At 35.8% G+C, this 26,245-nt stretch overlaps 1 protein-coding gene and 1 pseudogene across 1 annotated transcript; both read right to left on the bottom strand.

Moving 5' to 3' along the window:
- Positions 1-1,299: 1,299 nt before the first annotated feature.
- Positions 1,300-1,961, bottom strand: LOC127849842 (cytochrome P450 4X1-like). Its single transcript, XM_052382593.1, has 3 exons — positions 1,915-1,961; positions 1,503-1,778; positions 1,300-1,459 (listed from the first exon to the last, which is right to left on the bottom strand). The coding sequence occupies exons 1-3, from the start codon at positions 1,959-1,961 to the stop codon at positions 1,300-1,302; spliced, it is 483 nt and encodes a 160-aa protein (XP_052238553.1).
- Positions 1,962-22,120: 20,159 nt separating this feature from the next.
- Positions 22,121-25,445, bottom strand: LOC127849841 (cytochrome P450 4B1-like; annotated as a pseudogene).
- Positions 25,446-26,245: the final 800 nt, after the last annotated feature.

The raw sequence follows: 26,245 nt of genomic DNA, 5'->3' as shown, positions 1-26,245 counted from the left end.
GAATGACATTACCTTCGACATTGAGATTAATTTACCATGAACTAAACACAAAACCGTAGGGATGAGATTTTTAACGAATTTCTTCCAAATATCTATCAATCTATAATGACACGCACATACAAAACTAATGGAGCTGATCATTAAATCAGTATATTTCAAATAATGTGTTCCTCCGTGCTAAATGAATAAAGCCATTACTGAATACTATTTCAGTGAAAAATTGACCGGAACAATAGCCTATTGCCTTTCGTTTGAATGTGAATGCTCATTTGAAAAGGTGGTTAAATTTCTCCGAATTGACCGCAAAAATAATTATCTTATTATCATAAAATATACATAAGCTCTGGACAGAAAAACAATTCAACATTATTTTGTAAAAGTTGCTTTATTTCCAAACAAAAACGATTGCGCATAAACATCTTCGTTACCGCATTAAACACAAGTATTATTTTCAAGCTATGTGATCATCGACGCGTTTAATAAAAATTATTTACTCCAAGCTTGATCATGCAACTATTGTTAAAGTATTGATATTCTTTTATCACAAATAATACCATGAGTTGGCTGAATAGACAAAACAATACGAGAGGCTGTTTATAGTAAATGTATTAATGTGTGATTAACTAGCTCAATGGCTGGATAATGAAATACGAAATATGAATTTAATTTGTAATAACATTTTCTGCAATGCTTTTTACCAAAGTTATGTTTCTTTTTTCCTAAAAAAAACTGCGCATAAACATCTCCGTGACCGTATTACACATTAGTATCAATTTATGTGATAATCACCACTTTTAATTGAAATTCTGTACCCCCAGCTTGAACATGCAACTATTGTAAAAGTATTGATATTCATCTATGACAAACAAATAATACCGTGGGTTTGACTGAATAACTAAAAATATGAAGAGCCGTTTATTGTAAATTGTATTAATGTGTGATATACTAGCTCGATGCTTGGATAATAAATTACGAAATATTAATTTAAGTTATTGTTACGTTTTCTGCAACGCCTTTTACAGTAGTTCTGTTTTTACATACCTTGCTTAAAATAAATTATCTGAAAGAAGTCGTGCTTAGGATTTTCGTTCCAGAGAGTGAAGATAAATCCAATCTTCGACGCGAGTTGTAATCTTAACAATCGGCACAGCCGTACGATCTTGGCCAACCTTCAGTGTGAACGTGTTCACTACAGGGGCAACACATGTTTTAATTTCATTCATCGCAATGTACTGTCCAATGTAATGTCTTTGTCTGGATGCAAAATTTAAGAAAAGAATGGATCTCGATTGGCACTCTTTACGGAGAGAAATATCTAGGGTTTATTTCATAATGGTCATCTCCCCAGACGGCTGGGTTGTGGTTCAATGCAATCTTCTGGATGTCGATAACCTGGCCCGCAGGTAACGTATTGCCCTCCATCATCAGAGGTCGGGCCAGGAAGCGAGACTGGGCGGCACTGGCGAGTAGAACCGCAACACCTCCTTGCTGAGTGCGTCTACTTGATCTGTGCAATTATTTCACACGTAAAGTGGTCGTCGTCTAATGCAAGAAAGGCGTCCACTTCGTCCCTCATCACATCCTGTAACGCTGGGATGCAGATCGAGGCTGCTAATGCACCAGCTGATGGCAAAAGTCGTCTTGTCGTGTTATGCGTCTCCTTATCCGTCAGTCCTACGACGGCGTGGTAACGTGCCGCTATCAGAATGTCCAAGAAGTCCAGGTGGCGCTTTCTTCCCGAATGTTCATCCTCCGCCTTGGCTTTGAATGAAGGTTGTCTGTCCGAAATGGTTTCTTCTTCGAATCGCTAAACTGTGTCGCAATATTCTCGAACCTTGCCGTCTCCTATCATAGTGCAGTAAATACAATCCCAATAAACCGGCGGTTTCATCAATCGTCCAAATAATACTGCACCTATTCTCTCTGGACAGCAGACACATTAGGATGTTTAACGCCGCCATTCTGGAAATTATGATTATTGTAAGACCTTCCACAACGAAACATGGTGCCCGACGTAAGGGTAGACGTCAATGCTCTTTCCGCCTGACGTCGCTCATCTGATATTTACCAGATATATGCTGGCTGTAGTGTTATAAACGTTGACGTGTGAAATGAGGATGCACAAATGGAGCGCTGGATTCAACAGGCCTCTATTACGTTCTTATTTCGTGCCGTCGCTTGCTATAAAAAAAACGTCGACGGCCCAAGCAGTGGTACGGACCAGCCCAGACGTGATGGTGGCGAACATCAATTTTGGAGTACAATGCGCAGAAGATGACCAGGTAGCACGGTTGAAGGAAAAGATGCCACGCGCTGAACTACTTAGCGAAAGTCTCCTCTACAAAGCATTGCGAAAGCATAGATAGGTCGTTCATCCGTTTCGCCTGTACTATGATACCCTAGAACCAATGATGTTCTAGCAGTGGTATAACCGCAAAATCCTCAACTGGTTTCCATATAATCCAAACTAGTTTCCAGCCATTTCGCCAGCCAGCCACTATAGTAAGAAAGTTGCCTTTTATTATACGGTCATACTTCTCTTGGATAAATATATTTAAGAAACGATTTATCCTGAAAAATGTGTTTTTATCTTCCAGTGCATTAAGTCACTTGTTTTCATAACAGTAAATGCTATATAGATGTAGGCTCTATTATGAGATAATATCGCGTATGTGAAGTACGACATAAATTGCATTCAATATAAATAATTTATGCAAAGTGCATGTATTAAGATAGTTTGTAAATCAGTTAGTCCATATTCATGATAACGAACAAATAACCCATTAAAGTGTGCCATTCGTATTGGTAAAATACTTCGGTTAGCAATACATTTTGTGAGCTGCGCTGCCTTAACTGATATCGAATGCATGTTGTTAAAGAGAATATGTCGGAATTTTTCTTGTGTAAAAATGACCAGTTAGAAAGCGATTCATTCAACTTTAAGTCGAATTAACCGACGATTTAAACGTGATTCTCTTTCATTATATCTACATATAAGCCGCCGGACGGCTTATTATTTTGGTTCCAGTATCCAGTTGCGACCTTGTTTCTAGAAGCTCGGTTTTCTTGAAATGAAAGCTCGAGTCCATGACAACTGGTTTAATGTGTGTAACATATTTACAACGGTCGTGCCTCTGTAGTAGGTAATAGGTAGGAATATATATTTGACTGCCAAAAGAGCGTGTACATTCATAATAAATCATCACATGGCCCTTTCGTCTCGCGACATATAATGGTGGGTGGTTCCTTCTTATAGACCTATTTGTGTTATCAATTCTTCTATCAGCCCTATCCTTCGTAGCAAATAAAATATTTAGACTAAGGGCTGCAACATTAAAGAGTTAGAATATTATCTGTAAAAAAGATCGGCATCACCCAACTAAATGTCGCCTCGTCTTAGTTTTGTTTTGAAACCCCTTATTTTTCGAAAAATGTAGAGTTACAAAATACAATTCATGCTCAAAATAGATTGGCCCATCCTCCTTTTTAAAAAGTTAAACCTTTCATTACCTTTCACGAGTGGTCAAAGTAATACATATGTTTATGGTTGTCGTAGCCATGAGGGAAATTGTTTTATTGTTTATGTAAAAGGAGAAATAAAATTGACAAAATTTACAAAAATTAAAACAAAAATTATTTTGTTTCATTCTTTTTCCATTATGGGTTTACAAGTTATTAGAGTTGAATTTGCGGAATTCATAACGTCTTGACGTCAAATAAAGGCGTCAAGTCACAATAAAACTGACAATTATCGATCATGGTCACTTATATGAATTTAATATTTGAAATATTAAATTAACAGTTATAATATCTTTTATTTTTCAACTTACCATATGAATGCATTAAATAAAAGAAATATATCATTATTTCTCTGCCTGTTTCATGATTTCATGTTTGTTGTTGGTAAATATGAACTTAACGAGACATATAGTAGTATATGTTGTATCTATGAGACCGCATTCTGTACCAGTCTAACGTATCAGATACCATTTGGTCATTTTCCAATGATATGTGATATATAACACGTATCTCTGCCTTGTCTTGTTAAGAAAGTGATTTATAATTCATACAAAAATACCAGCTTATCTAACCGATAACACCAAAGTGAAGAAAGTAAATGTATAGGGTATCAGACATAGCACTCTAGTTGCCGACAGAAAGTCAAGCTTCGCTACATACTATGACAAACGCTGTGAATATATATTCACAAGCGTCACACAACTTAACGACAGTTCGAATATGTCAGACCAAAGCATAATCAATACTAAGTTCTTGAAAGGCTAATGACTTCGTGTATTTATTTTTAATACCATTATACATATGTAAATGGTTTATCAAAGTGATTTGACGAATAAGATATTGTTTGATTTATTGATCAGTTGTTTGTATAATAAGCCGATTATAAATATTGATGAAAGCTCGTTTCTAACATTTGTTTAAATAGTCCGTTAGGTATATTTTGACGGAAAAGAAAATGTATTGTGAATGTCAATCATAGTCAACAAAATGTAATTATTACTTGCGGTGGAGCTTTCCTATCTGGTTTTGTACCACCCATGACATTAACGTTTGAAGATCATTTCTTGTTTTATTTTGCTATTTCTTTTAACCCCATCCCAAAAGTGTTGTTATGTAATATGATGAGTACGAAAGTCATGTCTTTGTCAACAAGTGTGTCTGCTTTCACGTCAAATACGTTTACTCAGAATTCATTCAAAACTAAACTCCAAGCTTACATTTATAATAGTTTTGATTACACGAATCTTATATTTAATTTTATCTCGAACGACTGAGTACTTAACATGTAGTCCTGTCAAGAACCATTATGTCTTTGTGAACCTGTTATATCATTCCATGTCAGTCGTTTATTATAAAACAAAATATAAGAGTTACAATACATATTACCAAACAGTTCTTAAACAGATTACCAAACGACATGTTTATGCTGTAAGCACAAAGCCTACTTTGTTCATGTAGTAAAAACCATATGTTTGTATGTATTTTGTTTTCGTGTATAGCTTAATATATTATATATTACGCCCCATTGGTGCAAAAAGGTGCCATGTGACAATAAAATTAATAATCAGATGGTACCTTTTATCACCAATTGGGCGATAGTATGTGAGATCATTATTGATTGTGTTTATTTGTTATGCGCTTTTAAATAATAGAGAGGACATTACAAGTTAAGTTTCAGCATTCAATGCATTCGTTCCTTTGGGTCAACCGGAAATTAAAAACTTTGGTTCAATAACGTATTTATTATTTATATATACATAACAAAAAGCTTTAGAATGGGTGCATTTTTTTAAATGTGTATTTTTGTAAAAATGTTATTTCCTTTGCATACTTTGCCTCCATAAAAGCTGCGATAACAAGTCTGTAAGGGGCAATAGAAAGCACACTATGTCCTATTTTTTTGCAAAACATCGATAATCATGTTCTACGTAATTGATATTGATGTAGCCTTATTTGTATGAATTGGGACAGTCAGCGTTATTGCAAGTGACCATTGTTAGACATGTAGCAATAAGCGAACACTATGTAAAAACCATGATATATCAATACAGAAAAGTCTAGCATGTTTATGAACAGAAAATACGTTTAAACTTAACAAAAACTATCCCAATATTTTCGGTCAGTGATTAGGCGTCTATTTATCAACAATATTGAACTATGTCATGGTAACTATGTTAAAAGTTTGAATGTTGCTAAATGGTTCACATATCTGAATTTTGGAATTTTTCACAGAAACAAAAACATCGGTGCAAGTTATGATATTGATTCATCGCATATGATTTCTCTGGTTTATAGTTTGTAATTAACGATACTTTAGTCATCCATAAAGAACAACGATTTATCATGTAAGTAAATTTAGAATTGTTCACATAGTCATCAAAGGAGACAATCTTAGTGTTATAGCCTAACTTGTTTATATAATGGTTTGTCAAGCTAAAATTGTGCAAAAAGGCTTTCTTCATTTTCCTATAATAGTACGACATTCCACTGTGAGAAGTTTGGCGAGTTTTTCATATCTGATAAAAACATTCTTTGACAGATCATTTATCAGCTACGAGCAAACTAACACTGTAAACTCGTCTTTATATTTATTTCATAAATTAATGTGCTTGCTTCTTTGTTTTATTGAATAGCGACTGATCGAAAATATCAAAGCATCTAATCGAAATACGAAATTGCACTGCATTGAATTTTTGTTATTTTTGGATGCGGAGAAAGACTTAAATAATATTCAAATATGACTTTGTTTAAAATGAATGATTTTAAAGGCAATGGAGTCCTACACGCGACCGGAACATTACCGATCGATCTTCACTGTAGCAGCGTTTTTTTTAAGAATTTTTCGAAGACTTCAAGTACTGGTTCTTTACTTGAAACTTGCGCGATGATGTCTCAATTAACCTGAGACTTCTTATCAAGCAGATCAGAAATAATCAGTTTTACACAAAGCGCAATGTCCATCAAACCAGTCTGTGTAAATGTATGTTTAGTATTGAAGCGTCGGAAGAAATGGATTTTTCTAAAGAACATTCGAATCAAGAATACTATGCGGTAAGTGTACGTGTCTATAACCTTAAATATCGTTTTAATTGTTAATTGAATAAGCCCATACCAGACGTTTTCAATAATTTGCATTGCAATTCATCATGTTGGATTTCATATGGGGATAGGACACACGCTAAGATCGCTTCAATCCGGTAAGGCATTAGGATTGCAGGAGGATCTAGATGCGATGATTAATGAGTTCGACATTAATTTCTTTCGATCTTCTCATCCCTATGGCCACACGTTTAACTCAATTTATTGGTAAGTTAATTGCAGAAAGCAATACCCGAGGTGCGGATGACGCGTATTGTATATATTTTAGAATTCAACATGTATATTGCAAATGTAATGTCAAGATTTCATTGCCATTTATTTCCATTAACGCATATACATTTAACCTGCACAACGCAAACGAATGAGATGATTTCACAATAGTGCATTTTGCTGTTTAAAGATAGCAACTTACCATATATAAATTAACGGCAGTTGTATGGTACTCATTAAAATTTATATTCGCAATTAAGATACCTTTTTCAGTTTATCGATTCTAAGTGAAACGTTATAATGGATGTTTCCATGAGACTTTATTTGAAACACAATCACTAAAAATTATCATGTAACAGTAGTGTCATACAACAGGAACAGGGTTGTTGCGCATCTATATGTTTACGATTATCTCATGCTGTTTTGCTTCAAATAGCTCAGTTTTCCTAGTGAATTAGTTAATTTAATCAAATATATATTGTTATTGTTATTCCTTTCCTGTATCACGGTGGCTATATACTAGTTAACTTAAATCTTGAGAATTGGCAGTGGATCTGTTAATGTATAATGTGATGGCATACTCGATGATTTTAAACAACAGTCAATGAAAGAAAAATTATTTTAAAATCAAAGTATATGGTGAAAGTATGCAAGCTTGCATTAACAAAATCAGTTCAATATTGCTGAAGTTTCTCAATGTTCAAAATGTGTCGGAGAAATTTACAAACTACTTTGATAATGTGACAGCGTTAGTTTTGATTAAAAATGACAAAAAGTTCATTCAGTATCTGTCTTGGTATATGAAAGTGAAATTTGTTGTATGTTAATAATTCGTAGAGTACACTAGATGTCACACGATATGATTATGTATCTTTAAGTGAGCTGACCTTCAAGTATGACTTTGACTTGGTGCCGAACTTATGTTACGATACTTCTCGAAGTAATGGTTTGAACACAGGCTACTAAGCAAACACACAGGAGTTTACTTTCAAATCTCTGCACATTTTTTTCAATTAAGTAAGTGGTCAAAATACCTGATATCTGCAGATTTATACAGATCATTTCCTAAACAAGTTAAAACGGCTGTTATCAGTTAAATGACTTCAAGGCGCTGAGTTTCTTTCTATACAAAAATTAGTTTACCCCGAAAAAAAAATCTGCCCAACACTTTTTAACGGACTATGTATTTTTTGCAGGCTATCGATTCATGTTTTACTAAAATACTCCTGAGACATACTTGTTCATAAATTTATTCATAGAAAAAACGTTTATAGACAATGTTCATGAACTGCGTTCCAGCCATTCAGCTAAATCACGTACATTGTATGTATAATTTTTTAGTGTATCGTACTACATTTAAATATAGCTTTTTGAAGTAGCCCATTGAATTAGAATACAATGGTGGTCGTATATGTGTATCTGTTGTCGACGCAATGGATGGTAATTCGATTTTCAATATACAAGTACCAACCGGAACATAAAATACTGGATCATTTGAACGAGCTTAAGTTTTATATGATGAATTTTAGTGTTTGTATCACCATTCTATTTAATTGATTATGAACTAATTAATCATCAACAAACACCATAGAAAATTTTAAAAAACGATTTCATAAAATACTACGTTTAAATACTTTGTTAAGTTTGAAACTCAAATAATGAGAGCAAGCAAACGTCTGCGATACATTTTCCTCCGAAACTGGCAGAAAATTTTTTAATTAAATATGTGTATCCTCCGTGGCTGACGACATGGATCCTGCTTCCGTCGATCTGTTATTGATATTAACATGACAAAGGCTCTTCTTAAGCGTTGCTATACCAGCATATAAGGTAAATGACGGTATGTATGTTCGTAAAATACGAGAACACTGATATACAGCACAATCCGGAAAGTATTTATGTGCGAACACACTATTAGGGCTGGTGTAACATAGCACAGAGTCCCTACGTATTGATCTTGCCTATATCGTAGTATTCTTTCCCGTCTTACCTTTTCCATTTTTTGCCTACTGAAACTCCTTAAGAAATACTATCGTCCTTCTCTTTTTCATTTTTATATGCTATTTTATCACCATCTCTAATAATGACTTCAACTTTTATGCAGATATTGTATATATAGAGAATACTAGGTCGGTGCCGAATAAAGCAAAGTTTATTTTGCGAGGCTTAGAAAATCTTAACCACGAGCCTTGGCGAGTGGTTCAGATTTTCGTACCGAGCAAAATAAACTTTGCTTTATTCGGCACCGACCTAGTATTCGATTTATCCCATTAATTTTCTTAGTCGTAAATTATTTCTTTAAAATTAGAATAGGAAAATCGAACTATACGGGAAATCCCAAAGTTATTTTAAGCAAACATTGTTTCATTATTTTAATCGTGCCGAGTCTAATACATTACAAAAAGATCAGTAACTAACCTGTTTTTCTGTTTATCAAACCTCTACGTCCCCGATTTTTAAGAAATAATAAAAACAAAAACACTAAACAACTGCAGCTTTAGCGTGAAAGAACATGCATTGTGTCGTATGACGTGTTAATAATGACGTCACGAGTTCGCGCACTTAATATTTGTAAATAATGTTTTCTTGCTTTTTGAGTTGCATTATGTTTTAAAAATATATTACATCTTGGTATCAAATTGTTTGTTTTGTTGAATCTGATTCGATTTTACTAAAAAATGATTACTTTATAGTTGATTCCGAGTAATATGACCATTCTCCGCCGCGCGTGACAGCTATATTTCAGCACTGCCGAAATTGAGGAAAAATTATTCCACAGTGGTTTATTTCGACAATGCACGTCTGATGATGGGATAAAATATGAACATACTTCAACAACAATATTTGATATGTTGATGCTGTAAATGTATAACCTTGTTTTTCATATGTATTCGAGCTGTATGTTTAAATTGAATAGAAACAATAACGTAGTACCAAACAAAGACCCTAACCAGCCGTTAGTGTGGCCACAAACCGAATTCAAATGCTTCGGGTAATGAGCGTTTCTTATCTTAACACAAGTTGAAATACTTCAGCGAACGATTCCAAAGCTCACCGTGGGTAACAAGGATGCGTCTGCGGCATCACATACAAAAATGATGAAAGCTTTCTTGGTTAAGTTTCACAAATAATATTGTAGGTAGATTCTTGTAATCATTGGATAATTTTATCTGATATAACTACACGGGTATTCTTTCGATATGCTTATCATTAATTGTCCATTTCTAACGGGCATATCTTTGTTACCGGTCTCGTCATAGTGTTGTTTCCCCAACCTGGATTTTCACGACTCTCACTCGACCGTCTTGTCCTGGATAAACCTCGAGTATCCGTCCCAGTGCCCAGTTTCCCCTCGTCATTTCCGGAGTAATGATAAGAACGACTTTGCCAATCTCGATGTCTCTCTCAGGATGAAACCACTTGCGTCTAGCATTCAGGCAAGGCAACCATTCCCGTAACCACCTGTGCCAGAAATGCCGCACTAACTCTTGTACACGCCGCCAACGCTTCCGCATGTTGAATTGTGTTTCATCTGCTGTAGATGGTGCGAATTCGCCTCCCATTTGACCGTGCAGAAAATGATTTGGTGTTAGTGGAATGTCGTCTGAAGAATTCGAAGATTGGTAGGTCAATGGTCGAGAGTTTATAAGGCCCTCGCCTCCAACCATTTCTGTCATCAACTCTTCGTCATTGACATCTGCGTTTCCTAATATGGCGTTGATGGCTCTTTTGGCAGATTTGATCATTGTTTTGTTGATTCCCTTCTTAGGAATCTATGATATGTTTTGTCGGCGTGATCGATGCATATTCTGAGATACATCTCGGTTATGCCCCACACTACTGCAAACGGGATGCCTTCTGAATCTTAGCAACACGTCAAACAGATCGCGCTGCAGCTTTGGGCCTTGGTGTATTTTATCATTTAGTGATACTTCTTCAAATTTTGCTGCAGCATCAAACACGATTCTGGTTTTTGTTGTATCTTTATCTGGCCTCAAAACAGGAAAATGTTGTAGGAACCACTTTGAATTGGACACTTCAGAATCCGGAACTTTGTACACGTACCCCTTTTCTACGTATTTTCCGAAGCATTCGCTGTATGCTTTAGCTAACTGAGGACATCGTTTAAGTCTTTTTTCTTTGTTCTCTAATCTATTCAGTGCCATTGTGTAATTGTTTAGCATAACAGTTACTTTGCTTTTCCATGGAATGGCGACGCAATACATCTGATTGTCGAATATGCACGACTGTTTAACTGCTTTAAGTGTAAACGACAGGTGTTTCAGTTGATTCCCGCTCAATTTCCCAGAATTTCTTAAGAGTAAGGTGTAGTTTCTCGATTTCCGTTACGTCTCTTACAAAGTATGTTCGCGCATAATTTATTTGTAGAACCGGCGTTAAAGTTGAACATGGATTACCGATGCATGTCCATCCAAGTGGAGTTAGACGCGCTATTGGCTCCCCTGCTCTACCTCTTCTTTCTTCCAGCCCATAATGTAAATCTGCACAATCAAGTTTAATTAAGATATCAACAATAGGTCTGGTCGAAGCTTTTGTAAATGTTACGTCACGTAGATGTGGCCATTTTCTTTGGTACTGGTTCCAATCAACAACTTTCATGTTTCTATGCAACGATAGCAAAGATGAAGTTGATTTGCTTTTTTCCACCGTTGTGAAACATTCAATTCTTTGAAATTGTCACAGTGTCATGCTCAATACTGTTTGTTACATACTCTGCATTTATATATTTTCACGCTTTCTCCAGAACCACTAAAAAAAATCTTTGATTTTTAAAGTTCGTCTTTTCCGAAGTATGCTCTGGAATAAAAAAATCCTGACATTCCTTGAACGGTCTCTGACGCAATAGTTTGGAATTCTGCCTCTTGAATAACCCATGTCCGTAGGGACAAAACTGACTCATTGTGTTGACCCTCAAAGACCCAACAATGATATCGTGCCAAGAGCAGTTCTGGTTATTTTTTTGTAATTTTGTATATAATGAGCCAATTCCAAGTTCGTGGTGTTGAGGCATCCTCAGTTGTTTTTCCATATTCAAGTTCTATCTTCTCCATTTCCGCAATTACTATTTTACATTTTTCAAGTTCATCTCCTTCCATGTACATATTGGATTAACTATCAAGCCCTTAAACCACTTCGTTCGTCGCAAAATCCAATTGCTTGCAAGTGTCTTTCACTGTCGCACTAGATGCATTTTCCTCCAAATGTGACACTACCTTTTTCCGTGCTCTTGTAAAATTAGTTTTCAGTCTTATTTTCTCCCTCTTCAACACAATCTCTGTCTTTAAATATTCAACTGGATCCATCGCTGATTCAATTTTGAAACCACGCTTTGCTACCAAATGTAAAGAAGTTTCCCCGATAATGGGAATTTCCGTATTTTTCTGATTACTGAGAATTATCCCCGATAATGGGAATTCCGTAATTTACTATTTACCCGATAGTGGGAACAATATAAACGCCAAATACCCGCTTTTGGTATAAAAAATTAATATCGATGTTCAATATATATACAATCCTTGTATCGATCCAGTTCATCTCTAAGTAACGACGTCACGTCTATAACGTTACGTCACAAATCGACGTCACATCATGAAACCAATCCGCTGGTACCAAAACAACGTTTAAATCAAATGTCCAACGGGGCTAATCGTTTGTGTGATTGGTATGTATCGTTGACTTGTTTTCCTAATTAACTGTATCCAATATGAAAGAATGTTAATAATGAATTGGGATCAACAGTAAACTTTTTTTTATTTTTAGAACTTAACAGATAAGAATACATTACTTAACGCTATAATTAAAATAACATGTATCTGAAATATAAGTTTATATTATCTAATGAATTGTTGTGTAAGTCATTCAGATTTGTATTAAGTTGTACATGTATGCAAATCCTTCCGACAATCGATATTGTATAACGACGCAATGATTTATTTTAAAATATGTGAACAATAATGCAGTATACAGATCTAAGACACAACAACTTTCTCCATATACAAATCAATCGCGTGGCAATTAAACTGCAACATAGCGAGCTTGCAATGTCAGATAAGAGACAATGGACACATCTGCCATAGCGAGCTTGCAATGTCAAATGAGAGAAATGGGACACAGCTGCCATAGCGAGCTTGCAATGTCAGATGAGATAAATGGGACACAGCTGGGCGAGCCTGCAATGTCAAATATGAGAAATGGGACACAGCTACCATAGCGAGCCTGTAATGTCAAATGAGAGAACTGGGACACAGCTGCCATAGCGAGCTTGCAATGTCAGATGAGAGAAATGGGACACAGCTGCGACGCTTTTTACATTATGTGTGACCCAGACGATGGTGTTGTCAGACAATTTCTTTCCAGCATTTTGGAACACTGTTAACCATTTTGTGTTTCTTTTGCCAGTGAAATTTCATGACCAAAATTTATCATTTCAGCGTTGTAAATATAATGAAAAATACAAGGATATAAATTGTTTGCAGACTTTAGTAATATTTCGGATAAGAACATAACTCGTTGAAAAGTCCTTTTGTTGCCGTTGTTACGCAAATGTTATCATACTAAAGGGATCGTAAAGATAAAGATTATCACGCTTTATTGAGTTGTTGGCAGTAGTGGTAGGCTGAATACCAATTAAAGAACAATAAGAAGTTGTATCTTAAATCGTAAATCAAGCGTTGTCTGTGTTCGCTTAATGTAATGTTTTTCATATACGATATGAAGTTAATTGACAGAGCCGTATATTGCTTTGTTATCCTTTTTTACGCGATAGTTTATTTGGACCTTGGGACATTGCTCGCTCTTTTATTTCAGCACTCTTTAAATATGCACTCTCTGCAGAAATGGCAGTACGGTTGTTAAATTAAAAATACGCTTGCATCCATTCACCTTAATTTGTAAATCATTTATCGATTCCGGTGTGTGTGTTGCCTGAACTATTTTGGTCAGTTTGTTTGAACTATTTTGGTCAGTGTGTTAAACAATCACGGTGTATTGTGCATGTAATGAAAAATGAAAGAATTGCACAACTGAATTAATGCATATCTCGAAATGTATTTAGTTATTTAAACATGATTGAATTCGTAAATGCTTTGATTATGTGTCAAACCTTAATAACATTTATCTGTTTTGAAAATTAAAGAAACAGTTATTTCTATTGTTGCTTATGCATCAAGTTTACAACGAGCATGTAAATGCCTTGAATTTGTGTTATCAGAGTTCCTGTATCAATAAAAACATACAGGTGCATGACCCTCGGAGAAAACGCACTACATATATACTTACATAACATGTAATCGTTGTAATTTGTACCTATTTGTACTCGATATTAATAAACATCTTTTATAACGTCGTTTGAAGATTAAATCTCATTAAAACAGTATGTTCAGTTATTGGATGTAATTAAATATGATTGAGTGTAATGTACTTGTTATGTCCCTAGGTAGTTGTTGGGATAATTTTACAAAAGTATCCAATTAACTTTGTTCAATCGCAGCCATTATAAAATTGTTGTGTCACGCACTTTGTGAACACAGTTATTACAAAGCGTCCATCAGAAAGTACATGATGGACATAATGACTAGACTTCTCCATCATTTGAATACGACACTTTGATAAATGACCAACCAGAAACCGTGGTCAGATAGCAAATAATTGAACTAAGTGTAGTCCGAACTTATTTCAGTACTTTCACGAAATTTCAATAATAAGTGTAACGAAAGCAAAATAAATAATTTTTATTTTAAGTAAATTATTACATATGATATAGTATCATAATAAATAAAGCATCTAAGATTAATAGACACGTATAATGGCATTTAATCAAATGTACGTTGCAATCATCGCGATGGTTTATTTTACTTTGTGTGCCATTTCAATCGCCTAGGTAAATTATTATTTTATCTACATCGTTTGAACGCAATGCTTGTAGACTGCATGTATAATTCTTGGCGAAAGTAATTATCTTTTATTTTCAACAATTTACATTGTTTTAAAAATAAATTCTGACAATAACGAAGTCAAGAATGTCTTTTGATTAATCTGTGGGGATGCTTTTATGTTTCTAAATTAAGTTACTTTCTAAGTTACTTCCTTATATTCTATCTGATTTTAATTGAAAACTCCGGTAGTTTCATTTATGGTTTACAGCGTTTAGGACATCGTTTTTAAACGTGTTCTGACAATTACGAAGCCAAGATTGTCTTGGGATTAATGAGTGGGTTATCATTTTATGTTTCTAAATTGTAAGTTACTTCCTCATAGTCCTGTATAATTACTGCCTGATTTAAATATACAATTTCGGTAGTCTCATTTGTTGCTAAAAGATATCAAGAGGAAATGAAATTCAAATAATTGAGAAAATATTCCAGACATAGCCCAACTAGTAAGGAAAAAAAGGTGAATATTTAAAAGAATGTAACGGGGTTTTTGATGTGCCCGCATTTCATTATTCCGGTTAAAAGTATGTACGTTAAAAAAAATAGATTACACCAAATTTATACAGCATGCCAAAAACATTTGTCAAGTTCATTCCCTTTAATATTTTATCCATTTCATATAGCTTCGGACAAGTTACGTTATAGTCCGAATGAGTAAAATCTATTTTGTAAAATATTGGCAATATGTTGGTTATTTCTTCCCGAGTTGTTGAGCATAATTAACATGATATGAACAAAAGGTAAATGAAGCTTGGGCTTGCTGTTAACATTCATGATCGCTAAGTTTCATATGCTAACATTACTTTTCAAATGGTCTTAGGTCCGTCCAGATAAACAATTTAAGCGACGAAGTGTTTTCTTTCTCAACGCGAACCTCCTCGTAATAACCAGCAACTGCCTCGAATAAAGGTGTCGTTTTTAAGCTAACAACGTTAAGAGAAATACAAATTTCAAATTTGAGTTCATGAAATAGTACTCATCTGGAGCATTTATGAAGATAGTGCATTATTATGATTAAATTACTACAAAGAAGTAAGAAAGGCAAAAAACAGCTATGCGTTTACCTCTTCTGACACACGCATTTTTACAAATTGTGAACATAATTGACTGGTGACTTGACAAACAGCATACAGCAAAATAAACATTGATATCGCAAAAACGAGGTGATCATTAATTGGTACTTGAAAAAATAATAATATGAAGTTAATATAATAAAATATTATAGACAGCAGAACAAAAATGGCCTCATTCTGTGTCCGTTTAGAATACAAATAAGATAAATGACCGCCTGGTATAAATAACAGTCAGGGATGTGATAAGGAAATTTATTGTGCCAGACCGAAACCGCGATGTATTAGTCATAACCACTCATGACTCCAGGCCGTATCCCGGTTGTGATATAAGCATAACGTGTTGTTAGATGTTAACCCTTTGCATGCTGGGAAATTTGTCGTCTGCTAAAATGTCGTCTGCTGAATTTCTAAAATTAGCATTTTCTTCGATTTATTTCAAAGAATACTATCAGAATAGCAAACAGTTTGGATCCTGATGAGACGCCACGTTCTGTGGCGTCTCATCTGGATCCAAACTGTTTGCAAAGGCCTTCAAAATCCGGTTCCAGCGCTCAAAGGGTTAACAATTTAACGGAAAAGGCGATTTTTATAGTTGTCTTTTAAGAAAAATATATGTTGTTCAGAATGTGTGTACTCAGTTAACTCTATATTTTATTTAACGAGAATAATATGTACCTTCGAATATATTTTACAATAATCTAATATAGCAATGAACTTAAGACATATGGATTTGTTCTAATATAATCATAAAATCTGTATAAATGTATAACTAAAGAACTTTTCAAAGGTTTCGGCATGTTTTAAATTTGCCATTACATGCTCTAAATGGATAAACGTTAACATCGAAACTAAAAAGTTGCAGTGTAAAAAATAAGTTAAAGAAAAAAAATCTACATCTGGGCTCGAACCACTGAACTTTGGAGTAGAAGCCTAGCGCTTAGACCACTCAGTCATCTTCAAATATCAAAGAACCTTTAAAATTGATTTTATTTAATACTGCATTATGCGTTGCGTTTTAAAACAAAGATAAGGAATACAATCAAAATTATGTGACACATGTTCTTCCGAGACTAGCGGTAAATTTCAAATGAAATATAAGTGTCCCCCTAGACGGGGGAGACGAGTGTCAATAAGAAAACCTAACCGTTGACAACAAACACGTGAAACACGACCTCTTAGTTTTGGTACAGTCAAACACACACGATCTCGATGTTGATGACAATGTGCCATTTGCTTTGCTAAAGCAATGTTACACCAGCCCTGACGGTGAATTGTGTTAAAATATCTCCGTAGAACACGAGAAAACTGAAAAACAACACAATCCGGAATATAAATTATGTACAAACAAAACCATGAGGATTGAAGTGACATAGCAAACATTTTCTACAAACGACTGAGTAGCGACGGGAAACCCTACATGTGACCATCAATCGAATTCACGTGCTTTTTGAAGTTGAAATACTTCAGCGTACGTTTTTTCAAACGTAACCGTGGTTAAAATGGTTGCGTCTAAGATATGAGCAAAAGAGTGTAAGCTTTCTTGGTTGAGATTTATGATTTAACAATTGAATTGTTTTCGGGGAATAAACTAGTTTATTCTGAAGCAAATTATACTATAGTAAGACCATCATACCTCTAAGTTTATCTTACATCTCGACGCATGGCTAATCATTGAAGTTGTGCATCAGGTATCATTTACTATTTCTTATTCACTGCATGCGATGGAATAAAGAAAACATATATGTCATAGTGATTACAAGTAAACTTTGTTTAATTTTATCACATAACAGTTTAGAATAAATTGCTGAACGCCATCATCGAATTAAATGCCCGTATATGTAATGCATTCAGATTTGTAAATAAATTGTATTTATTTCCAAATACGTGTACTATAATGCAGTATACTGATCTAGTACACACTTTTTTTCTCCGTATGCACATCAACCGTCTGGCGAATTAAAAATCATGTGTGCCCCAGACAGTGGTGTTGTCAGCTAATTTGCTTCCAGTCATACGGTATACTTTGCACCAATATGTGATTGGTTTGCTTGTAAGCCTATAAGAACATTTCAAATATGAAACGCGATTCGTTTACCGATGTAACATACATGTGAACTGATTGCAAAATACAAGTGGTCAAAACGAGTTAAAGATTATCAGTGGTAATTGAGTGGCTGATGGTACTGGTGGGATGTATACATATTAAATAGCAATTATAAATTATATCTTAAACCAGACTTTAAGCCTTTTCTTTGCTTTACTGAATTCAAAGTCGGTTGTATAAGACTCGCTTTCTTATTATATCTAATAAGTATTGTAGGGAATGTTGATTAGTTTGTTTTTTAATGCGCGTATCGCATGCTAACTTCTTCACTCAGCAGCCTTTTAACCACTTAGAAACGCACTTTGAGGCATCTGTAGTCCCTTACAAAGAAACATTTAATTAACGACCTATCTTACTAGATTCTCAGTCTAAATGTTTCATTTTCAACCCTTAGATACTGATGAGCAGCATACAGCATAAAACCTGACCATGGTCACATGATGCAACGACTTTGATTAGTTAATGTTTAGTGCACATAATATTATTTAACAACATGTGTCCCAATTCGTCATTTGCCTCAAATGTTCTCGTATATGTCTTTGACAGAAAAAAAGAAAACTTGTAAAACTATACCCAGGCCGTTTTACGGAAATCACAAGAGACACAATATCGAGTTAAGGAGAAACATATGAAGGACAATTATGGTAATAGTGTTCGCTCTTTATAAACCATTCCTACATCAGATGGATTCACCGATGATATCTTTTTTAAGTGCACTGCAGTTTAAAATTCTTCATCTGAGAGATTGTGGGATTTGTGGAAACGCCTGTCCGAAATCAAGTGAATTTTCATCAAATCATTTTTATGTCTGAAATGGGACTTAATGTGGTATATTTCATTTCTTATTTTTAATAATATATTATTTACTTTTTCCGAGCACACATTCAAGCATAAACGTCGGTAATGCTCGTATTCATTAATTCGCATGATAAAATCGGACACGCTGGAAGAGACATTGATAGCTGACAAACCATAAAACTCAGGTCACGTATCGGCAAAATAATGACAGCGGGTGATATGTTATCGATCTTTTGTGCATGTCACCAAAAGTGCAATCTTTACAATTGTGCGCATATTTATTTTGTAATTAAGATCAGAACATGTGGCCTGAAAAAGACTTTACTGGATAGTGAAATTAGAACACTCCTTCTTAATTTACTGCTAAAATTGTAATTTACTTATTATAATGTAATATTTAAGAAGAATACAAACTTAAGACTTTGCTTTCAAGTTTACTTAACAAGAATTATGCATTTTATTATGTCTGCAAGAACATGTGTGCATTCAAAGTTTAGGTGTAGAGATTTTCCCTCCGGCATGAATATTTGCAAATTTCAAAATACAAAAGACGCAAATCTGCTGTTTGACAACTGATATGCCACGTAACAAGAGTAGCTATACCCTATTAACGATCCTTGGTCGCCGTGGTGTAATGAATATAGTGACCGCCTAGCGACTGGGGGTCAGGGCTTCGATCCCAACCGTGCGAGCGTTCTTTAGATCTCTCACAAAGACACCAAATACTGGTTCGCCCAGGAAACGGACTTGAGAGCGTTTCAATAAACCTAAGGCTTTCGATGCAATCGAGCTAAAATAAATAGGTTTAAAATAAACTAATATAGTTGGCGTCAATTATAGATCTTTGGTTAAACTTATATATATATATATAAATTAACCCATGTATGCCTAGCGTCTAGAAAAAAGGCCTTGACAAACAGCGTAGACCCAGATGAGACGCCGCATGATGCGGCGTCTCATCAGGTTCTGCGCTGTTTGCTTACAGGAATTTCTGTAAGAAATATTCTAAATATAGCAATAAATATACTAGACATCCCTAATTTTAGAAATAAATTGATCCAATTTAGAAGGATGGGAGAGTCCACTAGGCATAAATGGGTTAAATAAAACAAGTTTTTTTGACGATGCTGGAACATCATCGTCCAAGGTATGATAACCATAAAAAAAATCACAATGGCGACCTATGTAAAAGACCGAGCCAGTCCGATTGAGATAACTCGATTTTTCAGTTACTTCCCTTTTGCATTCGCCACTGCGTAGGAGATTGCTCGTCATTAATAACATTCTCATAGCAGAGTTGTCGTTCGTGTTTCAACATTCAACAATGGCCGCCCCCATGAGAGTCTCGATTCAAAACTTTCTTACTGCATAAATTGGCTTGTTTCGCTATTTAGAAGCTGTCATTTAGGATATATGAATTATTTATTCACTAAATCTCCGCTTATGACAACAATAGTTGGAATTCGAAGGATATATACTCGATGTGAATGAAGGACTTTCTGGATCGTAACAGCTTGACACGGCAAAACTGGCATACTGGTATTTTTAGTTATCAATATAAGTCACATTGTGCTTTATAAATTGTATTCGAGCATTTTGCGACTTATTGAATGACTATGATACCCGATATCAACATTTCATCGGGGATTTGCAGATCACCAAGCTGTCCTGAAATTCAACATTGATTTCAAACTCTTTACTGGTTTGTACTCTTTCTTAGTGTTAGTACTTTTTATCATTTTAAAGTTTAATGAACTGTGTCACAGTAAAAGAGACATTAAGGCGATTGTGGCCAGTTTGGATCTAGATCAGCCTGCAGTCGCTTGAAATCTGTTTGCTTAAAAGCGTTTTTCTGACAATAACAAATAATTTAATTGGATACTGATTTGACTGCGCTTTTCCTGTGACCTGGCTCAAATAATAGAATTGTCATTAATGAAATTATTTATTTCGAACATTAATCAATTGTTTTTCTTGTCCCTCGGGATCAATGACTCCAGCACTTTCCTGTTGAGAATTGAATACTGCTAAAGGCGATGCTAGGGGCGTGAGAGATGTTGCACCTTCCAGTATCGCTCGATTGTTCATTGTCGGCTCGGGTACTACGTACATGTACCCCGGGTACTCTTAAGTATACTTACATGTATCCCGGGTACGGTAAATATACTAAAATTTATCCGGGAAATTTAACCCTAAATCAGTCGTTGTCGACTATTTTTGGTAATAATTATATATACACATTTATGTCAATTTTCTGTAGAATGGCCTCTATATTATCGGAACACATACTCAAAAAAGCATGTTGATGCAGTGTTTTTTGAAGAGAAGTGTGTTTAAGATAATCGGTTGCGCGTTTTACGACATCGGATTTTGGGCGCGAATACAACTCGGGTACAGTCTAATATGGACCGAGTACAATTACGTTTATTTACTGTACCTGGGGTACATGTAAGTATACTTAGAGTACCCAGGGTACATGTAAGTATACTTAAGAGTACCCGGGGTACATGTAAGTAGTACCAGAGCCGACAATGACCAATCAAGCTCCATTATCCCTCATGAACCGACTCAAAAAACCGAGTCGGCAATATTTGACTTAATTTTTGGTTTGGTTGCTCTCGAGGGATCGAAAATTTCAGAATCTTCCTTAAAACCCTACGAGTTTGATCCCCAGAAGCGACATTGAAAACTAGCATACTTTGTTATCTAAAAGGCTGCTAAACCTGATATACAATGATAATGTGAATTTTCTCTCACATGATGTTCATCAGTCATATTATATAAAAACTTACAGCAGTATTAAACAACTGGACAATAATTAATGAACGCATCTTTCATTTGTCTTTGACACTTTGATTTTGGCATGGCCTAGATTTGGACTTTACCAGCACTCTTGTAACAGAGCTAAAGTTTAAATGTACCATTGAAGATCACCTAAATCCAGATTTGCTATTATAGACGTGTGGAAAGTTTTAAGGGTGTGACAAGTAAGCAAAAATTGGTCATTACCCAGAGGCCACAACTGATCTATGACTGTATTTAAACAAGAAAAATCAGTGCCTGATTTAGATTTCCTTAGATAGTTCAATAAAAACTAATTTCATAAGCCTGGTAACAGTTTAATGGTAGTGCTACCAATGTGTCACACAAGGGCTTTGAATTTGAAATCTAGGACATGCATGGTCATTTCTTCATGAAATCAGGACACAAAATTGTATTTTAAGTCCTTAATTGACCTGGCTATAGTTCTCAGATTATTATAAGCTCAATCAGTATATTTATATCATTATTTATGCTTTGTGTATTGTAAACATATACACAATCATGCAGTTACACGATAGCAATAAATAATATCAAAGCTACCCATACTATAAAGGTCATTGACAAAGCCTTTGGTCAAAATGTGAACACATTGAGTGTAATCGCCCTCTCGTGCCAGCAAAAACAACACGTTGACAGGTTGTCATTTTTGACAGTTCTACTTTCACTTTCATTTTGTGATATCAAACTATTAACAATTATGTGGCTGAGAAAAATATCGCCATTGCTTTTTATGCCCCCGGTAGGGTGTCCTATATCAGTTGAACTGTCAGTCAGTCAGTCAGTCAGTGTGTCAGTCTGTCCGTCCGTCCGAAAACTTTAATGGCCATAACTTTTTTAATATTGAACATAGCAACTTGATATTTGGCATACATGTGCATCTCATGGAGCTGCACATTTTCAGTTGTGAAAGGTGAAGGTGAAGGTCATCCTTCAAGGTCAAATGTCAAATATAAAGCGTCTGTCTTTCTGTCCGAAAACTTTAACATTGGCCATAACTTTTTCAATATTGGCGTGCATGCGTATCTCATAGAGCTGCACATATTGATTGGTGAAAGGTCAAGGTCATCCTTCAAGGTCAAGGTCAAAGGTCAAATTTTGCAATATTGAAGATAGCAACTCCATATTTGGCATGAATGTGTATGTCATGGAGCTGCACATTTTGAGTGGTGAAAGGTCAAGGTCATCCTTCAAGGTCAAAGGTAAAATATATGGCTTCAAAGCTGCGCAGCAGGGGCATTGTGTTTCACAAACACAGCTCTTGTTTAATATATTTTTCACATTTCTTCAAAAAACTTACATCAATACACGATTTTCTTCGTTAATTCAATCATTCCTGACAGACATGTGTACATATTTCGCTTACATTTTGACGCGCGTAGGACGGACCGCATTACCGCTTCCGAAATGTGTATTCATACTATTGCCTTCGAGGAACTTATCTGATGTTTGACGGAAAGGGCCGAAAATGTGCGAGTGTGGGTCAAGTTCCCCACAGGTACTACTTTCCCGTTCCCCCAATTTTTTTTCCGTACATAAAATATTTCGTACCCATTTTTTTTTCGTACCCAAATTTTTTTTCGTACCCATTTTTTGTTTCATCCCCAATTTTTTGTTCGTACCCAAATTTTTTTCGTTCCCAATTTTTTTGGTTCTCAAATATTTTTTCGTACCCAAATTTGTTTTCATACCCAAATTCCAAAATTTTGTTGTGCTTTTTTGTTTATAGCTAACTTAGCACAACTTTCGTCGTTAATAAAAGTGAAGACATTATTTATTATTCCTTTTTCAGCAAACTGTCGACCGAAACAATAGGGCCTTTGGTTTGTATGGGAATGCGCTATTGAAATGATGGGTAAATTAATCCGTCGAAAGAAAAGCGCTTTGTTCGCAAAAATAATTATCGTTGTTTAATAAAGCATAGTTTAGTTCCGGAGAGCAACAATTCGATGTGTTGACCGGACGAATCTCAACTTGAAACATGATAAAAACAAATCTGCATAAGCATCTCCATTACCATAACAAACAATAGCATTACTTTCAAGTTAAGCGATCATCAATACTTTACTTGAAATTCTGAACTCCCAGCTTAAACATTTATGCAGAGGTTTAGTTAAATACACAAAGCATTATGCACGTCCGTTTATTTGTGATTGATTTATGCGTGATATACTAGCGCGTATTAATAAAATACCCGTCACACTGAGGATTTTCGCTCAAGAAAGTGAAGATAAATCCCATCTTTAGCGCGAGTTGTAATTTCTGCAATCGGCACAGCCGTTCGATCTCGGTCAATCTTCAACGTAAACCGTTTCACTACGGAAGCAACAAATGTTTTAATTTCGTTCATCGCCAAGTGCTGTCCAATGCAATTTCTTTGCCCGGCGGCAAATGGAAGGAACGCGAATGGATCTCGATTGACACTGTTCTCCGGGAGAAATCGCTCGGGTTTGTATTCATTATGGTTATCGCCCCAGACGGCGGGATTATGCTGCAAAGCATTCTGCTTCATGTCGATAATCTGTCTGCAGGGAACATCTTTTCCCTCCATCGTCAGAGGTCGGGCCAGAATGCGGGACTGGGCGGGCACTGGCGATTAGAACCACAACACCTCCTTGATGACGCACGTCATGTACTGGAGCTGTGCAATTATTTCAGACGTAGGATGCTGGAATTAAGGCGTTGATTTCGTCTCTTACTGCATCCTGTACGCAGGGATAAACACCAAGACTGTAGAGGCACCAGCTGATGGCAGATGCCGTTGTGTCGTGACCTGCGAAAAGAAAGGTATCGATCTCCTCCCGGATCTCTGTATTCGTTAAACCCAGATCGGCGTCGTCACGTGCCGTTATCAGGATGTCTAAGAAATCAAGGTGGCGCTTCTTCTCCGCATGCTCCTCTTCCGTCTGGGCATTGATTGAACGTCGTCTGTCCAAAATGATTTCATCGGCAAATTGGTGAACTTTGTCGCAGTATTTTCGGAATTCCTTGCCTTCTGCTGTCATATTGAAGTAAATAAAATCCCAATATAGAAACGGTTTTAGCAATCGTTCGAACAATAATGCACCTTATCTGTGGACAGCGGACACATAAGGGTGTTGAACACCGTCATTTTGGACATTAGGATCAACATAAGACATCCCACAACGTAACATGGTGTCCAACGTAGCGCGGCTGATATAGGTAGACGTCAACGCTCTTTCCGTTAGACGTCGCTTGTCCTATCTTATCCAAAAATATGCTGGCCGTAGTGTTATAAACGTTGACGTATGACTTGAGGATGTCGAAATGGAATGCTGGAGTCAGCAGGCGTCTATTAAGCTCTTATTTCTTGCCGTTGCTTGTTAACAAACCGTCACCAGCCCATGCAGCGAACATTCAGTATGGACCAGCCCAGCCGTGGCGCTTGCGCACATCAATGGCGGAGTACACTGCGCGAAAAATATTCGGATGGCACGGGAACACCGCGGGTTCCAAGAACAGCAGCCAATTGCTGAACCTACTTCTGTGATACCCCAGAACCAGTGATGACATAACAATGGTATATCCGCAAAAATACGTTTATGTTCTTCTCGTTTCCATATAAACCGCACTAGTTTCCACGTCAACCAGCCAACCACCATTGTAAGAATGTAGTCTACTGCTTTACCACCATACATTGTTCTGCTTCCGATTAAATGGAAAAATTCAAGAAACTATTCTCACATTTTGTTTTCAATATTGCAGTCCATTTACTCACTTGATGTTTTCATAACACTAAATCCCTATACGTATGTAGGCCTTATTATGCGAGAATGTCATGATTCTGGTTATCAATGCGAGCCAGTTATTCTGAAGTACAAAACTGGGTCAAGTGCATGCAATAGTAAACCTGATGTTAAACGCGCTTACCAAATTAGTAATCTTACCTCGGCTCCCCTTACATGTCTGTAGATAAGATGTCAAATGAATGCTGTTAAAGCGATGATCTTCAGACCTTTCCTCGTGTACAAATGTTTAGTTAGAAAGCGCATCATATAACATTGTGTCGCTTTAACCGTGATTTTATATGAGCTGCCAAAAGCTTGAAATGCGTACGTGGACCCACGACATCTGTGTGAATGTATGTTACAAATGTACAACGGACATGCCCTTGTTGTATGTAGGAATTTTAATTTGACAGTTCTTTGAGTACGTACAATTTTAATAAATCGGCGGATGAAATTTTACCATCGAGAACTTGAATAGACTAAAGACTGCAACTTTTCTGATACAAATGGATAGACCCGTGGTAAATGGTCCACATAGACATTTGCGCAGTATTCTCTGTTCAAAGTTAGGGTTAACTTTGGGTTTCGTCCAACTGATTAACGTCTGGTCTTAGTTAAGATTTGAAACCCTTAGTGTTTTAAAAAAATGCAAACATACAACATGCAAATTATGGGTATGAAATTTGGAAGAGGTGGACATTTAACAACTTTTCACGAGTGAGCAGAGAAATTATATTCTCACGACTTGCTTAGCCACCAGCGAGCAGTTGTATTTGTTATTATCGCGAATGAAATTGATATCTAACCGAAATCTACAAATTTGTTTGTTAAAGCATGCTTTTCCCCATTGTTTGTTTACCGTTAAAAAGGTTGCATCTTGCGCAAATTAAGATCATGACGTCAAAAAGCGACATCAACTCA

The sequence above is a fragment of the Dreissena polymorpha genome, chromosome 11 (assembly GCF_020536995.1).
Source record: "Dreissena polymorpha isolate Duluth1 chromosome 11, UMN_Dpol_1.0, whole genome shotgun sequence".
In the NCBI taxonomy this organism is placed as follows: Eukaryota; Metazoa; Mollusca; class Bivalvia; order Myida; family Dreissenidae; genus Dreissena; species Dreissena polymorpha.
This window is presented reverse-complemented; position numbering and strand designations above follow the sequence as displayed.

Coding starts and splice junctions, on each gene's coding strand:
- LOC127849842 (XM_052382593.1), bottom strand. CDS start 1,961: ATGGCGGCGTTAAACATCCTAATGTGTCTGCTGTCCAGAGAGAATAG. Junction 1,779..1,914: donor CTGCTGTCCAGAGAGAATAG/GTGCAGTATTAT, acceptor CATTTCGGACAG/ACAACCTTCATTCAAAGCCA. Junction 1,460..1,502: donor GAAATAATTGCACAGATCAA/GTAGACGCACTC, acceptor TCTACTCGCCAG/TGCCGCCCAGTCTCGCTTCC.